Source organism: Pollachius pollachius, assembly GCF_949987615.1.
Source record: "Pollachius pollachius genome assembly, chromosome: 12".
NCBI lineage: Eukaryota > Metazoa > Chordata > Actinopteri > Gadiformes > Gadidae > Pollachius > Pollachius pollachius.
The window spans coordinates 9,267,400-9,287,618 of NC_136945.1; the positions used below are offsets into that span (position 1 = coordinate 9,267,400).

General features: G+C 44.9%; 1 protein-coding gene across 1 annotated transcript in view; it reads left to right on the forward strand.

Moving 5' to 3' along the window:
• Nucleotides 1–18,650, forward strand: part of arhgap9 (Rho GTPase activating protein 9) — a 33,140-nt gene extending 14,490 nt beyond the window's left edge. The window contains exons 8-22 of the mRNA XM_079747789.1: nt 1,009–1,074; nt 2,862–2,987; nt 3,336–3,434; nt 3,914–3,975; nt 4,179–4,266; nt 5,733–5,828; nt 6,015–6,113; nt 6,453–6,561; nt 6,948–7,067; nt 8,188–8,286; nt 9,530–9,607; nt 10,159–10,212; nt 12,123–12,257; nt 13,606–13,711; nt 16,222–18,650. Coding sequence (XP_079603915.1) covers nt 1,009–1,074; nt 2,862–2,987; nt 3,336–3,434; nt 3,914–3,975; nt 4,179–4,266; nt 5,733–5,828; nt 6,015–6,113; nt 6,453–6,561; nt 6,948–7,067; nt 8,188–8,286; nt 9,530–9,607; nt 10,159–10,212; nt 12,123–12,257; nt 13,606–13,711; nt 16,222–16,411 — 1,527 coding nt within the window. The 3' untranslated portion in view covers nt 16,412–18,650. The remainder of the gene's footprint in view (nt 1–1,008; nt 1,075–2,861; nt 2,988–3,335; nt 3,435–3,913; nt 3,976–4,178; nt 4,267–5,732; nt 5,829–6,014; nt 6,114–6,452; nt 6,562–6,947; nt 7,068–8,187; nt 8,287–9,529; nt 9,608–10,158; nt 10,213–12,122; nt 12,258–13,605; nt 13,712–16,221) is intronic.
• The last annotated feature ends 1,569 nt before the right edge of the window (nt 18,651–20,219 follow it).

Below are 20,219 nucleotides of genomic sequence, written 5' to 3' on the forward strand. Positions count from 1 at the left end.
GGACCGCAGGCTTACGCTCAACAGATGAGGCAAAGCCCGAGTGTTAGGAGTTGACCAGGATTCTTTCATTGGGTGGCAATGAGCATCACAACTGTAAGTTCACCTTTTCTTTTCAGCATTGGCATCGCTAAGCGAACCGGCTTTGTTTGAAGTTGTGTCTGTGTCAGAGATGGGGTTTTGTCATCCTCACATGGAAGTGATATGTCTTTGAGCTTATGACCTACTTTGTATGCTCCACAACAGCAGATAGAGCATAGCTGAGATAACCAAGGCTATGCTGGTTATGTGGAGCAATAATGGGGAACAGTTTGGATTTGTCATTCATTTCCTCTGTGAGGGCATTTGTGTGTTATTTTATGAAATACTTCAATGCTTCCTCTTTCAGTAGCAGCTATTTTCCCACACACACAGACATATACATACATACATACATTCATACATACATACATACATACACACACACACACACACACACACACCCAAATATAGTGGCCAACCCAACATGATCCTCTACATCCTGTTTTTCTTTTTCTGTGTATCACCTTTATGGTTCCTAGTTGACTTTGCTGTTACTAAACTAAAATACTATAACTAAAATTATTGTCAATTAATTATTTGTTAAATCTTTGTGTGACATTGGTGTTCCGAATAATTTGGACTAATTTATCAGAAATACTTTCCTTCACCTACACCTCATACCAACCCTGTCTTCCCTCACAATTTTATTTTGTCAAAATATTCAGTTTGACTTGATCTGCTTAACTTTAATTTTGCTTCACTCTGTCTCTCTCTCCCTCTCTCTCTCTCTCTCTCTCTCTCTCTCTCTCTCTCTCTCTCTTTCTGTCCCTCTGTCTCTCTGTCCCTCTGTCTCTCTCTATTGCTCTCTGTCTCTCTCTCTCTCTGTCCCTCTGTCTCTCTCTATTGCTCTGTCTCTCTCCCTCTCTCTCTCTCTCTCTCTCTCTCTCTCTCTCTCTCTCTCTCTCTCTCTCTCGCTCTCTCATTCCGTAGCTGTCTCCGGATCTGGTCTACAGGAGCCACCAGAGGAGTGCTCACGGAGCTGTGCACAGGAAACAGGTGAATGTCTTTGTGAGTCTGCCATAAGTCTCCCCACCGCCCTGGGACCTCTGATGCATGCATGTCACCTTGAATCCCCCCTCAAACTAACAAGCGGAAGAGACACCACATCCATTATCCATTTTTATCCATTTCCATTCATTTTCCCCTTATTCTTCTTCTGCCACTACGAGGTGATCAGCGTTGCGTCTGTCAGCTGGGAGCTCCTGGAGCGGTGGTGATTTGTTTTTATTCTTTGATGTCTTAATTCATCGGCACACTAGCCTTAACTCTGGGTTTTCGGACACATGTTTGGTACATTCTTACCCATAAGTCTCTGCTACCTACCTAAGAAGGGTTCAGGAGAACTGGGACTCAACTGGGATTAAAAGAACTGAACACAACTTGGTTTCCGGAAATGCATACTATGCATAACATATCTTAAATACACAGAAAGAAATAAAGGCAAAAGTTCCCTTTGAAAATCAATGAACTCCAGAAAAATCAAGCAGTGTGATTAGCAAAGTCTGGATCCTCACTGTATTACTGTAGATTACATTAACGCAACGCAGAGCTCTGCACTTTTTTATCCCGTAAATCAGCATATATGCACATAGAGGTGGTGAAATATCGCGACTCATGGTGTGTAAAAAAAGAAGCGGCTATCCAAGCACTTCTTAGTACAACATGTTGCATCACAGCAGGTTGTGGGTGTGCCTGAACGAAAGCCCTTTAAAGGTCTCCTCTTAGCAAATGAGCCGATCTGGCTCTTCCTGCTAATCCGTCCTTGCACTGAGAGATGGCCAACATTAGGAGGTTTGTTGTTTTGTTGGAACTGGGTTATGTGGATTGGGAAATGTACTTGCTCGGCTAGCTTATAGTTATAGTTATAGTTATATTATACATTTCTTCATGGATTGTAGTGCATAACTGATCTGACGGACATGGTGCAGAACAAATGCCTCTATGGATAAACTGTACAATTACAATAACAATTAGGGCATTAGGTATCCAAAGCGACTTACATCGGTTAATACACACATTGACACACCGATGGCAGAGTCAACCATGCAAGGCGACAGCCAGCTCGTCAGGAGCAGTTAGGGTTAAGTGTCTTGCTCAGGGACACATTAACACTCAGCTAGGAGGATCGAACTACCAACCTTTCGGTTACAAGACAACTGCTCTACCTCCTGAGCTAAGCCGAGCCAACTGTAGTTGAGACTCTCTGCCTCATGTACTGCTAATGTAAGAACTACGGTTCCCCTTCCTGTCCGAGGCACATTTTGCACTGAAATCCCCCAAGCCATGTCCATATCCATACCCCTCTATCTCCATCTGTCTGTGTGGAAACAGAGAGAGAGAGAGGGAAAGAGGGACAAAGAGAAAGACAGACAGACAGACAGACAGGGAGCGAGAGAGAGCTTATACAAACAAACTAAAAAGGGAAAAACAGAAGCTGAAAAAGCAGAACAGCCGCAAATGTGTTTTTGTGTCATTATCTACCGCTGAATCCTGTCTGTTGTACCAAAACAAAATATTAATTAAACCCAGCTTCCTGAGCAGATTGTGATTGTGCCATGCCGAGTAAGGAATATATCATTATTATTTCAAAACTGTTTTGCATATTTATCACCGTGCTTTCCACAAAGTGCCGTATGATTGGGAACAGATTGCAGGCACATGGGCTCCGATCAAAAATGAAAGACATGAAACATGAAAACAGATCACTGCATGCCTCTCGTTCCTTCCCTCTACTGCTGACCTATCCCCTGACCTCTGACCTCTTGACCTCGCCCCCCTCTAAGAGCATGCAGCGTGCCGTGTCCTCTGATGTGCTGACCATGTTGACGTTCGGCAAGGGCGTCGCCCTCAGCCCTGACTCCTCCCCCATGCACCTGCCCCACTCCCAGTCGCTCCAAGAGAATGGCCAGGTAGACACAGGAAGCATCCAGTTACAGCAACTGTTTGCATGTTTTTGTGTGAATGACCATCTCTGTACCCATACACAGAGGCTACTGCTGATATACAGTCTCCTACATGCACCGAGAGACACACGGATATACACACACACAGTTTTTTCAGTTTTCACACATGAGCACCTTTGGTTCTACACACAGCTATATTCTTTTTTCAAGTTTTCACACATATATAGACACATACACCAACACACACACATACATCCCCCCACAAACACACACACACAAAAACATACACATACACACACACACACCCACCCACACACGCACAGCCATGCAGTGACCACCTGCCTCTTCTTGCAGCTGTCCCAGCAGAGCAGAGATTACTCCTACAATGTGACCAACATCACAGTAGAGCCCCCCTCTCCCGACAGCTCGCCAGATAGCGACGGCGGCAAGCCCGTAAGTCAACACAGCACTGCTTAAGCGTCCAGGACAAGCCTTCAGTCAAGGCTCAACACCAACGCCTGCCAGCAGCTTTTGTTTTAGTCTGGCGGGTAAAATAACGCAGGGGGACTAATTCAAATAGTTTGGTCGCTCGATTTGTTCCACTCTGGCAGGTAAGAGGACGCAATTTGAATAGTTCATTTTGGACTCTTAATGCAGTTATGGAATAGTTATAGACTTTACAGACCTTTGCTATTGATCAATTAGTCAGCAACAATATCCCATTCGCTGATCATCTCAAATAATTTCCAGAGGCCCTTGTGTTTCATTTAGAGGGGCCCTTTGCCCTTTTAATAGGTTTATATTGTTTGTTACATCTATATTGATTTATCATATAGTATTACCTTAGTACACTTGTTATATGACTTGTTATATAAATATGTCTAGGTTAAGGCTAAACTGAAAGAAATGTTTGTGTGTGTGTGTCTCTACAGGAGCTGGAGAAGGCTGGTCTCCTGAACAAGACCAAGATTTCAGAAGGAGGCAGGAAGCTGAGGTATGATCAAGACAAAACAAAATACTACGTTGTTTTATCTGCAACAATCACAACAGGAAAGAAGCAGATAACACTATATCAATATGAGGGCTTGTATGATTTTGTGTTGTGTGAGTGTGTGTGTGTGTGTGTGTACGTGCCCGTGTGTGTGTGTGTGTGTGTGTGTGTGTGTGTGTGTGTGTGTGTGTGTGTGTGTGTTAAAGGAAAAACTGGAACCAGTCATGGGTGGTGTTGGTGGGGAACAGTCTGGTTTTCTTCAAGGACCCCAAGTCCCAGACTCCCTCCAGCTGGGTGAGACCTGAACCTGTGCTAAGTGACCAATACCCTGTGAACCCGTACTAAGTGACCAATACCCTGTGAACCCGTACTAAGTGACCAATACCCTGTGAACCCGTACTAAGTGACCAATACCCTGTGAACCCGTACTAAGTGACCAATACCCTGTGAACCCGTACTAAGTGACCAATACCCTGTGAACCCGTACTAAGTGACCAATACCCTGTGAACCCGTACTAAGCGACCAATACCCTGTGAACCCGTACTAAGTGACCAATACCCTGTGAACCCGTACTAAGCGACCAATACCCTGTGAACCCGTACTAAGCGACCAATACCCTGTGAACCCGTACTAAGTGACCAATACCCTGTGAACCCGTACTAAGTGACCAATACCCTGTGAACCCGTACTAAGCGACCAATACCCTGTGAACCCGTACTAAGCGACCAATACCCTGTGAACCCGTACTAAGTGACCAATACCCTGTGAACCCGTACTAAGTGACCAATACCCTGTGAACCCGTACTAAGTGACCAATACCCTGTTGCTGTAACCGCTACTCATGTAGCATTGGTCCTTCCAGAGAAGCCAGTAACACTTTCTAAATGGTGATTGGTGGGAATCATGAGCTCCCTATGAAGCTGACCAATCCTGGGCCCACAACTACTTAAAAGTTCAGAGGAGGGAAAAATAGATCAAAAGCCTCTACCTACTAATAATTAAAGGTTTGGGATTAGGTAATATTCTCCCGTCACAATGTTACTTTTGTGCCACAGGTTGTGTCTGTGTTTTTCTTTGCCTGCTCTTGAATAGCACTGCTGCTGCTGCGCCATGCCACCCAAACAGAACCATATTTCTATTTTATGATAATTCATACGCTCAAAGCCGTGTGTATTAATTGGAACTTAAGTGGGTCATATTTTGAATAAGAGCAGCGCACCGGCGCAGCCCAGCGCGGTGTCTCTCTCTACCAGGGTCGGCCCAAACCAGGCAGCGCCCTCCATTACCCCCGTCATATTAACCACAGAACGGGGCCTCACAGGGCCTTCACATTGAAGCCTGGCCGTGACCGAGTATGACGCTGGTCAGAGAGCCGCTGACATCCTCCACAACGCACTGACGGGACATTGCATTCTATTTTAGCTTTTTGAAGTGTATTTCAGATCAGAAGTTTCAACCAATTTAACCGTTTTTCAGAAATTAATGTAAAGAAAACTGGGTTTAGAAGTGTTGCATGGTGGCACTGGATGGGTGTTTGGTCGCACAGCGCCACTATTATAATTTTGGGGAAAACCTGGATTAGGTTTAAAACGGGATGAGCAGACGAAGACTCTCGCCCGTTATTATAAAACCTGTTAGAGATTATTATGCAATATTTTTGCTTTCCTTGACCTGCTGCACCAAGTCGCCATACATAACATAATTCCCGTAATATTATTTAACAGATAATAACAGATATCTGTGTGTTTGTTACCATTAGAAACCAGGGAACAGCCGTCCAGAGAGCAGTGTGGACCTGAGAGGCGCACAGCTTGAATGGGCTGACTGTCTGTCTAGCAAAAAGAACGTCTTCAAGGTGAGGAACGCTGAGGTAGAACCACAAACGGCGACTATAACGTGCATCGTTATAATCGCAAAAGGACCAATCTTCGCTAACCATAAAATTATGTATTTTTATTTAGTGAAAGCACAGTAGATACAAGTGTGTAATGACGTGGCGTGTGTGTGTGTGGGTGGGTGTGTTTGTGTGTGTGGGTTACAGCTGAGAACTGTGACAGGAAACGAGTTCCTTCTGCAATCGGAGACGGACTCTCTTGTCAGAGAGTGGTACAACACCATCCAGGGTGTCATTGACAGGCTGGTCCGTGGTCTCTCGTTCTATCTCTCTTGCTCTCTCTCTCTTCGTCTCGTTCTCTGTCTCTCCCTTTTTCTCGCTTTCTCCCCCTCTCTGTCACTCTCTGTATCTTTTGATCTCTCTCTCTGTCCTCCTAAACACTTGATGCAATGAAGTAGAAGCGCATGGGGTCGACTTCCTCAATCAAACCCCAAACACACCATCTAGTTATCGCTATAACTGTATTCACACAAATGTATCATTTAAACATTGCATTAAATCCAGTGTATGTGTCTCCCTTTATAGTACAACAGTAAATGTCACACAGGTTTTTAAAATGAGTGGAACGGGTTCCTTGTGTCCCAGGAGCGGGAGAACCCTCTCGACAACGTGCTCCTGTACTCCCAGAGACGGGCGGGCAGCCTGGAAACCCTGGATCGGATCGGAGAGGACGATGACAGGACCAGGACCTCCGGTGAGTCCAGCCCCCCCAATCATCCAGACTCCTCCTGTCTCAACGCATCTACCCTGCCCCTTCATCTTCACCAGTCTCGTAGTTTCTATCTCCATTCGTCCTGCTCGGGGGTTTCTTTTCCCCCGTGTTCTGTCCGCCGTGCTCACCTCCATCCAGCCAGCACACCCCTCACCCCCTCGCTTAATCGTCATCGCCGTCTCCGCCCACCTCCTCCTCTCTCTGTCGTCCACGGCCTCTCGAATCGGTCAACACGCACTGACCTCCTTCTCCCCCTCCACCTCCTCTCCACCTCCCCCTCCTTCTCCCCCTCCACCTCCTCTCCTCCTCCTCCTCCTCCTCTCCTCCTCCTCCTCCTCGACCTCCTCCCCTGTGCCTTGGCTCCGCAGTGCCCCGCTCGGCTTCCAACCTGGAGAACACGGAGCGGAAGCGTGTGAGGAGCCGTCTGAAGAAGCTGATCCTGAAGAGACCCCCTCTGCAGGCACTCCAGGAGAAGGGCCTTATAAAAGGTTAGGGCAGAGCATCCAATTCTTAGGCTCTTCAATGGCAGAGGGGGTTTTGTTGGCCACGGGGCAACCCTGAATTTTTCGAAGTGTAAAATTCAAACTTCCCACAAAACAGAAATTTGTTCTGATACGAGGCATGCGGGCCACACATACACCGCATGTGTGTGTTTTTTCCATATTTTTTAAACATGGTGGAAGTATGAGGTTTTCCGCATTTGTTGGAAGAACCATAGAAGTTTATAGCAGAAAGATATGTTCAAGCAACAAGATACCACTCAAAACTGCAAGTAGATAGCGATGAATCAAGGTTCAGCTGCTTATAATTGCCTCAATTCCCGGAGAAGTCGAAGCAGGCAGAGAGAAGGTTTTGTGTGTTATATGCAGCTGGTTTGAACTCGTGTGTGAAGCACTTACAGAGAGAATGCAGTGGCAGTAGTATAGACTGTACGTGGATGACACTCTTGCATCATCAATGTTAAGCCAAGTTTTCTGGGAAAAGAGGCAGCGTAATTGAAATGAAAAGGGATTTTTCTTAGAGGAAGCCTCATTTTACAATAGCTATACCTCTGTGCGTCTGTCTGTGTAAAGTGTTTTTTCTGTGTGTGCGCGTGTTTGTGTGTATTTTTATATATTTGCATGTTTGAGTGTGTGAATGTGTGTGTATTTATGTGTTTTTGTGTGTGTCCCTTTTTTAACTGGCTTTTCTCTGCCCGTGTGATACATTTTAGGGCATTTTGAATCATTCCGGGGCAATTTTTATTAAAAGTTGCATGACAGCCCATCAACGACTCCACTGAAAGAAAATATGAACCAGTTTTCATATGCAGTTCAAATACAGTGTAAAAATACAGAAGTGGAGTCTTTATTTTACAAGTTGCATTTAAAAGCCCCAGTCAACCCAATTAAAAAGGAAAATCCGGCAAAATACCCCCTGAGCTCACGTTCATGTCTGACCCTGGTGTGTGTGTATCAACCTTTCACAAAGTGTGTGGGTGCACGCCTGACTCACCATGTTTGCGACGCTGAGTACCGATCATCATAACGTGTGTGTGTGTGTGTGTGTGTGTGTCCTAATGTGTGTGTGTGTGTGTGTGTTTGCTACTGTGCGTGTGTATGTGTGCAGACCAGGTGTTTGGCTGCGGATTGGAGATGCTGTGTGAGCGCGAGCGCAGCGCCGTGCCTCGCTTCGTCAGGCTGTGCACCGAGGCGGTCGAGAGAAGAGGTACGAGCTCCCAGCCAAGCTAAAGCTTACAGCTAACGCTCATCACCACACACGGCCCTATTACCGCGCCCACAAACACACTGCTCTGCATGCGACGCCCTCAGCAACCACAACATACAGGTTTAAAGGGGAGAGAGCGGAGAAAGGGAAGGAAAAAGCCTTTATTTTTGTTTGGTTAGGAGCGTTCCCCCTGACATGTCTGGTGCCGCGGGCTGACAGCCATGTGACGCGCACTGAATCGGCTTTCCATATTGAAGTAAATTCGGGCACAATATCAACTTTATTTATATATATTTACGAGGGGAGAACCCATGACAGGTGCCAGAGAAACCCACATGATGAGAATTGAAAAAAATAAAGCTGTTTAGAAACTTGGAGAACAATGCGAGCGAGTCAATATTTCATGCGCCATGTCTTTTCTTGTCTTTACGGTTTTCTTTGTGTTTTTTCTTACTTTCCCCCAGGCAGGACCTTTTTAAAAGCGTTGTTTGCCTGAATTAGGGTTGTGACAGACAGACATCTTAAACACAAAGAATTCGTAAAACGTGCCCATGGCTCTTACGTCGTTATTCCAGAATGGCTGCATTGTGGGAAACGTCCCGCGGCCTCTTTTTACTTTTAGCCTGGGAATAGATATTAAAAACGCAGAGCTCCCCGCCGTCGACCCTCTGTGTTTAATACTTAATGAGCATTATAGGCTGCTACTCTTTCCCACACTCTCCACATCTGAAACGCTGACGAGAAGAAGCCGAATATCTTAAAATCTGGACGTCACAGCAAATGATGCCGGGTGTGAAGGCTCATTTGACTAACTTTGCATAAAACTAGCAGTTTATATTGTTATTTAATGATAATACAAATTTGGTGTCTACAATGTTAAAAATTGAATTCAAGGAATATTTAGAACAATATGATGGTGAAACTACAAAAGGCCTTTATCAAAGAGGTGTAATAGTCGGGGCAATCACACAGGTGCATCTCAAGACGTTAATTATGGGGTCTGGCATCACAGACCCATAATTACCAATAATGAGCTACACCTTTTATACGTTCCTACTATTACACCTCTGGGATTACTGGGAGCCAATTATCATAGAGGACATATATGTAAATAAACCTTTGTCAGTTTGCTTGTTCATGAAAACACTTCTCAATCCTCAATCCTTACTCACTAATCTACTCCTGCCCCTCTGACCACGCCTCCTCTCCTTCCTCTTCCTCCTCCTCCTCTTGTGCTGTGCAGGCCTGCAGACTGACGGTATCTACAGGGTGTCTGGCAATTTGGCCGTCATTCAGAAACTTCGCTTCATGGTGAACCACGGTGAGAACACTGCAGGCGGGGCCGACTGGGTTATTTTAATACCGATGTGACTCATGCTCGAATCAATTCACTCAACCAGTCCAGCCCAGTCTAAATTACGTACCAAATTAAGAGACATGAAATGGTGCATTCATTTGATGAATCTTTGGATAGTGAAATGGATGTTTTATATTCTATATTGATGTATCTATTAATCTATTGATGTTTCTATATCTTTATTCATTTAATCTATTGTTCTTTTACTTCTCAGAATGTAATAGTTCATAGGAATGGATGGAATAGGTCTGAATACTCAGGAAGGCATTTTACATTTGTTTTCCAATAATCAAGCAATCCATCAAAGCATTGTAGTGATAATAATGGTACCACCACCCACAAAACGTACACATGCACACACCCATGAACACACAGATGCGCAAACACATACATATATACATACACATATACATACATACATACATACCTTCATACACGCATACACACACACATGACTACCTACCTGCCTACATGTACACGTGGGAACACACACCCACAACTGTTGGTGTTTGCAGAGCGAGCGGTGACGACAGACGGCCGCTACATGTTCCCAGAGGAGTTGATTCGAGGTAGATGAGAACAAGGGCCGGGCCAGAGCCGCTGGCCCGCCGCTTTGACGTGGCATTCCGTCGCCTTACATATTAGTGTGTGTGTGTGTGCTTGTGTGCGCACGTGCAGTTGCATAACTCCGAACGCGGCTCTGATCAAATCTTCTCCACGCAAGCAGAAAAAACTCACACACCGAGTGAGAGCTCACACGCTCGCAGCCAAAACGCTCTCTCTCTCACTCTCTCTCTCTCTCTCTCTCTCTGTCTCTCTCTCTCTCTGTCTCTCTGTCTCTCTTTCTGTCTCTCTCTCTCTCTGTCTCTGTCTCTCTGTCTCTCTCCCTCTCTATCTCTCTCTCACTCTCTGTCTCTCTCCCTCTCGCTCTCTCTCTCTCTCTCTCTCTCGCTCACTCTCTCTGTCTCTCTGTCTCTCTCTCTCTCTCTTTCTCTCTCTCTCTCTCTGTCTCTCTGTCTCTCTGTCTCTCTGTCTCTCTCTCTCTCTTTCTCTCTCTCTCTCTCTCTCTCTCTCTCTCTCTCTCTCTCTCTCTCTCTCGCCTCGTCTCCTACAGAAATGAATGCCTTGCGCCGTGCTGAAGAATGAAGATATCGCAGAGCGACGCGCTTCATGTATATGTGTCTGCCTAAAGCATTTCTCTTCCATTTTTCCGCCACGTTTTGATGTGATGTAACATGAACTTCTTTCCGATTCACAGTTCTTTTGTGGCAGCTCAAGCTTGCCACCAAGTGGAGGACAGAAGTATTACTACGGCTGCTCTCAGTTTGTGTGTGTGTGTGTGTGCGTGTGTGTCGCTGTTTGGTTGTGTGTGTGTGTGTGTGTGTGTGTGTGTGTGTGTTTGTGTGTGTATGTGTGTGACTGACATTTCAATTTGCAAATCCATCTAACCGTGCTGTGCGATGCTTCTCATTAGATCATACTGTAGCAAGCACAGGATTGAATCAAAAACATATTTATAATATAGATATAACGTTTTCCAGTTGGATTTTGAGAAGCATTTGCCTTGTTTATCGTCTATTTGCCTTTGTATATGTCTCGTGTGTGTGTGTGTGTGTGTGTGTGTGTGTGTGTGTGTGTTTCCATATCTGTGTGCTTGTGTGCATGTGTGTGCACGTGTCTTTGTACTGTGTCTGTATAGTATTGTATGAGCTAATGTTTTCAGTTGACATGTCTCCTGCTTCCCACCTTCTAACCCGGGTGTGTTAGCAACCAGGCCTCAAAGCAACGCACTTCAGGTCCTGTGTACCCTGCTCCGTACAACGGACCGCCTCCAACACGCTGTCTCTCTTTCTGTCTGACCTTTTAACAAACTCGCTGTTTTTTACCGCTTTTTAGGGCATTTAACTTAAATCGTAGTTTATTCTATTCGGTTTCCTTCCTTTCCCCTTTGCCCTCTCTTTCACTTGTCGAGATTCAAAGGCCCTTATTGCCATGGAAAACGTACTTGGACATTGCCAAAGCACATTAAGTAAAATTAGGTTCCACATACCTGTCCTCCAAATGCCTCGTGGCACATAGGGCCTTCACATAAGTGGAATAATATAACAAATTAAAATGTGTATTAACAGTCATAAGGAAAACTATAATATAAGATGTACGACGAGATAAGGCCCGATTTCCTGGCTCTGTGATCGTATAGTGTGACATGGTAAATCGTGGAGGAATATCTGAGAATCGTGTAGTCTGAACCAGCCATTAGGGTTGAGTAAATCAAACTCTTTTGCAGCACTGGGCCATTGAATGACTTGTCTCTACCCATATCCATTATCAACCTTCTCTTTCTATTCTATTTTTCCTCCTCCTGCTACTTTACTCTGTGAACTTCAAACGGCTGTTTTATTTGTTAATTGATATGTCTCTCCCTCCCTCTTCCTCTCCTTCTCCCCCTCCTCCTCCTTCTCCTCCCGCTGGGTCTCAGAGGAGAAGCTGAACTTGGACCAGAGCGAGTGGGAGGACATTCACGTCATCACGGGCGCTTTGAAACTCTTCTTCCGCGAGCTCCCGGAGCCGCTGGTCCCCTACGGCTTCTACACGGACATCATCGAGACCGTCAGTGAGTGCACGCGGCCCCTGCCTTTGGTTCCCCCCCCCCCTCACAGTTACAGCACAGAGCCGCTCTCCTTTGAACCCCGTCCGCCCCTCGTTCAAATGGCTGCAGTAACGAGGGGGGGGGGGCGAGGTTTTGGAACGGGAACTTTTGGGAGTCTTTAGAATGGTTACCAGGGTGTAAGTTAACGTGGGGGTTTTCTGTATAGGCGATTCTGGGGGGAGGGCTTTTTTTTATCAAAGTCAAATTCATCTCTGTGATACTTTTTCTCATAAACTCGTCAAAGAGGGTGGAAATTAATACACAGTCGAAGTTAATGTGGATCTGCACATTTGCATGGCAAGAATGTATAGTTAGATTATAATCAATTTTCACACAAAATGGCAACTGGTCAAAATGTGGTAATCTATTCAAATAAAGTGTTATTTTGTAATTGCTCCCTGCTGACAGTGAATGCAAATGATGTGAACAATTTAAACCAAATAGCAGTTTGGTTTTCCAAATGTATTCCAAATAGTTCAACCATATTTCAGTAGGAAATCCTCTCAGTTCAATTCATCATCAGCAGTTGTTACAAAAAATATACTGTACATTTAAATCTGCACACAGTAAACATACAACCCCCCCTTACAAATGGTTCCCAGCGAAGGGACCATAGAGCCGCCAGTATGGACGTTTATCACACAGGACAAACGGGAGTCACTCGTAACACTTTTTGGGGCCTGTTCTGACCCAGGGCCCGGCCAGTAGACGTTAGTAGTAGTAGATGTTCAGCGAGTACGGGGGGAAGTTAAGGCTGGGTTGAGGGAACTCACAGCTTTTAACCATGGCGCCAGCGGCACAAATAGAAGAAGTTCAAACCGTCCCGATTTTAGAGATATGTTTTGAACTTGATCAAACGTTGAGAGGCTGTCATAATAAGTAAACTGACATGTATTTTAAAAGAGCAATCGTTGCTAATGATTAGAATGGATTAGCTGTACGCAATCTGCTAGGGCGGGATTCATAACAGCTTATACCAGCTAAGGGCTGAAGATAAATTGTATTTATTAAAAAAATAAAAAAAACTTGATTTAACCTTTTGAGGTCTGGCAACGGTAATTAGAGTCTGATCCAGAGCTATGCCCGGCTAATGTGTAGAGGTGTCTCTGAGCAAGACATCACTGCTCACTATTAGTGGCTTATATGGCTGGCATCGTTCTGTGTGTGTGTGTTTGTGAGCATGGCCGAAAAAACAACAACATGTACAGTACAGAGTGGAAAAAGCAGAAAAGCGTGATATTTGAGTCCAGTTACCATCCATGCATCCCCAATTCTTCTCCTGTGGGGCTGAATGGTGCGTATGTGTTTTCAGAGATGTCTGACTACTGGGACAAAGTGGACCGTCTCAAGTGTCTGGTGCTCAGCATCCCGCCTCCCAGCCACGACACGCTGCACTTCATCTTCAGCCATCTCCAACGGTGAGCTCCAACGGAATCACCCAGCAGCTAGCATCATGAGATGGGACGGCCAGGGGGGTTAGCTTTCTCACTGGCTGTCTGAAAGTCCACTGTCTGTGTGTCTGTCTGTCTGATAGTCTAATGTCTGCGTGTGTGTCTCTCTGATAGTCTACTGTCTGCGTGTCCGTGTGTCTGTCTGATAGCCTACTGTCTGTGTTTCTATCTGTGTATGATAGCCTACTGTCTGTGTTTCTATCTGTGTCTGATAGCCTACTGTCTGTGTTTCTAACTTTCTGTCTGATAGTCCACTGTCTGTGTGTCCGTGTGTCTGTCTGTCTGATAGCCTACTGTCTGTTGTGTGTGTCTGTCTGACAGACAGTCTGTCTATCCAGCCCTCTCTGTTGTGTGCGTCTGTCCCTGTCTCTGTGTTGTGATTCAGTGTTTGGAAATTGACACATCATATAAAAAACAACAACATCTTGTTTAACTGCTGTTTGGACTGCGGTCCTGAAAGGATGAACCAGATGTCCTCCTTTTTTTTTAATGGCTTCCTTGGTACTCCTTCGCTGGGGTCCCACCACAAGAGGGGGCAGTGGGGTTATTCAGAGCAGGCTTTACGGCCCAGAGTGAGACTCCACTGCGGTCTACTGGGAGCACGTCGGCCCATTACTGCCATGGCAGTGGCCCCGGATCACACCCTAGTTAACTTTGGCTTTGGTCAAGATCAAAAGGTTAGGGCCAGAGGAATGGTTCGTAATAATGCCGCGCAAGCCAGTTCCTTTCTGCAGCGTACACATACCGTGTGTGCGAGAGAGTGTGTGTGTGTGTGTGTGTGTGTGTGTGTGTGTGTGTGTGTGTGTGTTCACCGCTTGTGGTTTTTCTTCCTTCCATTCCAGCGTGAGTGTGTTTCGTGTTGTGAGCCTGATGTTTGTGCCAGGGTGTGGTGGGCCCCATTGAATTTGTCAACTGTGTGTGTCTGTGTGTGTGTGTGTGTGTGTGTGTGTGTGTGTGTGTGTGTGTGTGTGTGTGTGTGTGTGTGTCTTTCTCTCTCACTCTTTTTTCTTTCTCTCTCTCTCTCCTTCCTCTGTCATTCCTTCCTTTATTTTCTCACCCTAGTACACATACACCCAACCCCACCTTCCCCCCTCTTTTGGTTCTGTTTCTCATTTATTATGGCCAGCACCACCTCCTCCACCTCCATTCATCTCTCTCTCCCTCCTTATCTCCTCTCTTTCCTCTGCCTCACTTATTTTGCTTCTCCTCCTTCTCTCTCTTCTTCAGCCTTTTCTCCCTGTTCTTCATCTGCGCTTCACCGCCTCCTTTCACCACTCCTTCCCCCCATCTCTGATCCCCTCCTCCTTCTCCTCCTCCTCCTCCTCCTTCACCTCCTCCTCCTCCTCCTCTTCGTCCTCCTCCTCCGCTGCACCCATGGGAGCGCTGTGGTCCGTCTGCTGGAAGGCATACCGACACCACCGCCGCCACCACCGCCGCCACCACTGGAACCTCTCTCCTGATCGCTCTCTCTCCCTCTCCCTAACTCTCGTTCTCTCCAGCCCCCTCTTCCTCCTCCTCCTCCTCCTTCACCTCCTCCTCGTTTTTCTTCCCTGGGCTCTTTTTAATGTGGAAGTTTTGAGCAATTGATGGCTGCTTCTGTGGCTTGGTGGGAATGGCGTTTTTAGAAGAATGCTTCATGATGGGACTGTTCATTCATGCATACATTGACACAAGCACACATACACACACACAAATGCATTCATGCACACACACACACACACACGCCTACACAGACATGCTCACGGATGCACACATGTTCCGCTTGGGTTAACACGTAGGCTTCAAACTTCACACTTTTCACACTCCTAGCAGCGTGAGGCTTGACACAATAGATGCAGGTAAATGGTTTGCCAACACAATAGAAGTTGCTAATGCAGAGCTGCTGATGCATTTAAATGCACATGCATATGAATGGTCACATGCATACAGGAGGAAGCGCAGGTGAAGAGGTGCCCTCAGACACTCGACGCAAATCGACAGACAAACCACATTTGGGAAACCACACTTTGGGCTTGTCTTTGTTTGATACTCAATGAGATGATGAAGTGTTGTATACTGGCTTGTGACACAGAAGGAATAGCGGTGATTAGCAGAATACTCCAATCAAACAAATTACTCTTTAGCTCCCTGACAGCCATATATCCATGCACATTTTCAAATTTGTGTGCGTGTGTGTGTGTGCGTGTGTGTGTGTGTGTTTGTATGCCAGGCTGAAGCAGACGCATTGCACACCTATTACAACGATTGCGTTAGCAGTTCATTTATAAAGTTGAAACTAAAGTGTCATGCCTTTTTTTGACATTAGAACTTATTGGTTAACCCCCCACAACTCTCTCTCTCTCTCTCTCTCTCTCTCTCTCCACTTATCTATCTATATCTATCTATCTTCATCTCTTATCTATATATCTCTATATTTTCTCGACTGCAACTAATTCCTCCCTTTCCTCCTGTTTCGTTTCCTGTTGTCCTCGCCGCAGAGTGCTTGAGCAGTCGGACGCCAACCGGATGACCACCCAGAACATCGCCATCGTGTTCGGGCCCACCCTGATGAGACCAGAGCGCGACACGGGCCTCATGGCCGTCAACATGGTCTACCAGAACCAGGCCGTGGAGCTCATGCTCACCGAGTTCGACCACATCTTCAGGACCGCACCGCCTCTCTCGTGACCTTTCACCTTCCAAGAACAGCCCCTCCCCCCCCTCACCCCGGTCCGCGGAAAGGAGCCGCGGGCGCGAACGCTAGCCGTCAATACGCATATGAATCGGGACAGAGAATGAAGCGGCCTGCGCCTCTCTCCCGGACAATGCAAAGCGGGTTTCACTTTAAATGTTAATCATGGAGTCGGAGGGGGGAATAGCAACACAGGCAGCGTGTTAATCAGGCGGCTGTTTGGGTCTATATAAGCCCCCTCTATAAAAGCAATAGGTTTAATAGCCCGGCTTCAACTCAAAGCAACGGTGGCTTCTGCTTGTGGCTGTCATTCAGACAGGGGTCTTCTCCTGGGTTCACTCGTATTCCGTGGCAAATCTCTATTCCGGTTTGTTGGTATTCTTTTTGCGTTGGACAGGGAAGATGTAAGTCTGCCATAACTGTGGGTCTATCAGGTGGGTTTTATATAAGATGAAAGATGATTCAGCAACCATGTGGTCTGAAGACCATAAAACGCTTTCACTGTGAAGAGTCCAGTGCTTCCTGGCATAGGCGTCGGATGTGTTCGTACAGTAGAGTGTGTATGTGTGCGCAAATGTGTGTCATTTCAGGGTATTGTGTCACTTATTATGACAGGCATGCAAGTTTTGTTTGACTATTCTGTCACTGAGAAATTTGATTCGGTGGTGAACCCTAAGAAACTAATTGGGTGGCTGGGCATATCATTTAGAAAATGAATGAATCAATTGCAGCCTTCTTGAACCCATAATATTATCCCTTTTCTAATAATACCTTTTTAATCATATTTAATTTTTCAATAATAATCAAAGAGTGACATTAAGTATCAAACTATTTTGATCGGATGATTCTTCTCTGGAATGGACTATTCAATCTTTGTAAAGATGTCAATGAGCTATATAATACAATTTAGGAACGTTCCAAAATGAATTTGTTTGGATATTGATGTGATGACTATGTCCAGACTATCTGTCCCTACTAACCAAATAAATCCTCAGTATGTATTTGGACCTTTAAATGTAATTGTTGTACATTAGATGATTGGTCTTCCACATTGAAACAGTGATGGAAAAACCCCAGCCGATTAAGTGAAAATATGTTCTTTGTAAATATGTCAAGTACAGTTTTTGTCAACTTATAGCACTTAGCTATACAGTGTGTACTCCAAGGCAGCGCTCTGCAACGCCGCTAAAGCCAAACTTAAGAGAGCTGCAACTGCATCCAAATAGGCTAATGATAATGGTAATTCTAAAACATCACACATCAGTAAAAACATAATGATGATAATAGCGCGTGTCTGTTTCGATCCCAACTCTTGCCATAGAACCTGGGAGTTAATCGAACTGGACACGGGTCTCATATGCGATAACTCACGCCGTATTAAACGTAGGGTGTGTTTGGCCAGCGAGGGCTTGCGTGAGAGGTAATCAAGACGGGTGGATGAACGAGAGCCAGGGAGAGACAGCGGGCGGAGAAGCAACGGTCCCCCGTTATTGGTGGGGATGCTGCTTTCAATAACAGAAAAAAAGAGGAACTGGAGATGCATGTGTTTGTGTGGATTTTCCCCTAAATTCTCTCTCTCTCTCGTGCTCTCGCTCTCTCGCACTCACACACGCACACATACACACATACAAAGTCTTTGTGGCTTTGGTAATTTTATATTGACTGTGGGTTTGGCAAAAGACAAAATGGAACAGGAAAATGTAAGAAAAAAAGAGAAAGAATGAGGTGCATGTAGAAGTTTTGTGTGATCCTTATATATTATTAATAGTCCTTTGTCGGGGTTTGGAGGGTAAATGGTACAAAATAATTACAGTCATCCGACGACTTGAAGAGTTCCCTTTTTTACATCATTGAACAGTTCAGTGCATTTCTAGTAACGCGTTTTACGTTTAATTGTATGCCTGAATAATCTCACTGTTGAACAAGAATGAATGCCCTGGTATCAGAACCAGGTCTGTTTTTTTTTTCTTCCAAACCGTCCAATAGGCCTATGTTTTTGTCAATGTATTCGAATGAAATAAATCTGATTCGTTTTTTTTTATCCTGACCACAGAGCCCGGAAAACAATAGAATAGCCGTCGAGAGGTCAACTCCGTTGTCGTCCCACAAAACCACTTCAATTAACCATTCCACGTATGAGAAACTCGTTTTCTTTTTTGTACATATCTGTAAATATGTACAATTACGTTTTATTTGCTGTCTGACCTCTGAAATGAAAAGAGATTTATGTGTCAATAAAACCCAATATCAAAAAACGAAAAATCCTTTGAGGATAGAGTCGTCTGTGATGTGTATTTTCCGTTGCTTGGTGCGATGGCGTTAATCAGCGTCTAATATTAAAGTCAGACCACTGGAGACGCCATCAAAAGCGCGCCAACCCCAATCAGCGCCTCACACCCTCTCTTCATTAGTTTGTCCCACGGTGACAGCTTGCATGCTGAAGGATTTCTTTGGTAATCATTAACGCATGTGTGTTTGTTAACGCTAATGATGATGTATTCTTACTAATTAGTAAAACGAATGACTAGAATCAAAACTAGGGATGGTAATTATATTCTTTAAAAAAAAAAAGGTCGAAAATCTCTTTGGGCATGTCAAATATTTATTCTTGTAATTTATTAGGATACCAACAATAGTCCTAATTATTACAGTTATTTATGAGTCTATTTGTGAATCACTGTGAACTACCATATGCATACAAATTAGGAAGCAAATGAGAGAAGCAACATTTGAACGATGTTGATCAAACACAAAGATTGGTCATTAAAAAAGTGATCAGACCGAGCTTACATTTCAAAAGAAACCAACTGAGACATAAAACTGACTTGTGTTGGTCACCTTCAGCATGTGTTAATGCTAACGGTTCTATCTATATTCAAACCTATCAGTCGCCGTTTGAGTCAGGGTAGAAGGACCTGCTAAAACCCTTCTGGACCGTTTCTGCTTCAACTGTACGAGGGCAACACAGGCTCAGTCGTCACATGGTGGTCACAACACGAGATCCATGTCTCCACTCGGACCCTACGTCACACACATCAATCTGTGTGAGTCACTCATGTGCCCAAGACGGTTGTATACACACAAACAACACTTTGGTTGTCAGCTTTGCACCACATGGCCGCATGTTCCAAGTCACAAACTCTTCCATGGTCCCTGAAATGAATCACCAAATGGGCAAATGGGGTTCCATAAAAATAGAGAAATATCTCTAAGGAAAGTCAGCAGGCCTAGACGATGAGGTGGGGTGTGTTTACGGTAACTGGGAATGGAAACAGTGCTGGGGCAGACCACTGCCTGACCTTAAGTTTGTTTGTGCATTAAGGTTAGTGTTTACACAATGCATTTCAGGTCCTTGATGATCAGATATCTTCACAGTTTCAGTGAATGTAACTTTGAGGGTCTAGGCTGCTCCTATGTTCAGAAATAAATAAATGGAATATATCCTGACGTCGAATAAACGTAGAAAATTGGGCAGCTTTATGGGTGTCTTTGTTATATCCTAGTGGCCCCAAAAATGATGTCAATGTCAATTATTTAAACTCTCAGTAATATGTTCAAAGTCATTAAGCTGTGGGATAAAAACAATATAACGCTTGCAATAAGTTATGTACACTTTTATTACAAATATTCACAGACATGCAAAAACACAAAGGAATTCACTGCAAAGCCTTACAGGTGCTAGTAAAAAAAGTTATATACCACATACATATGTGATTTTTATTCCGTACAGTAAACGGTAAAATATATTGCTCAAAAGGAATAGCAAAAGTCTTATTCAGCCATGGTTCCTTTAAACACACACAC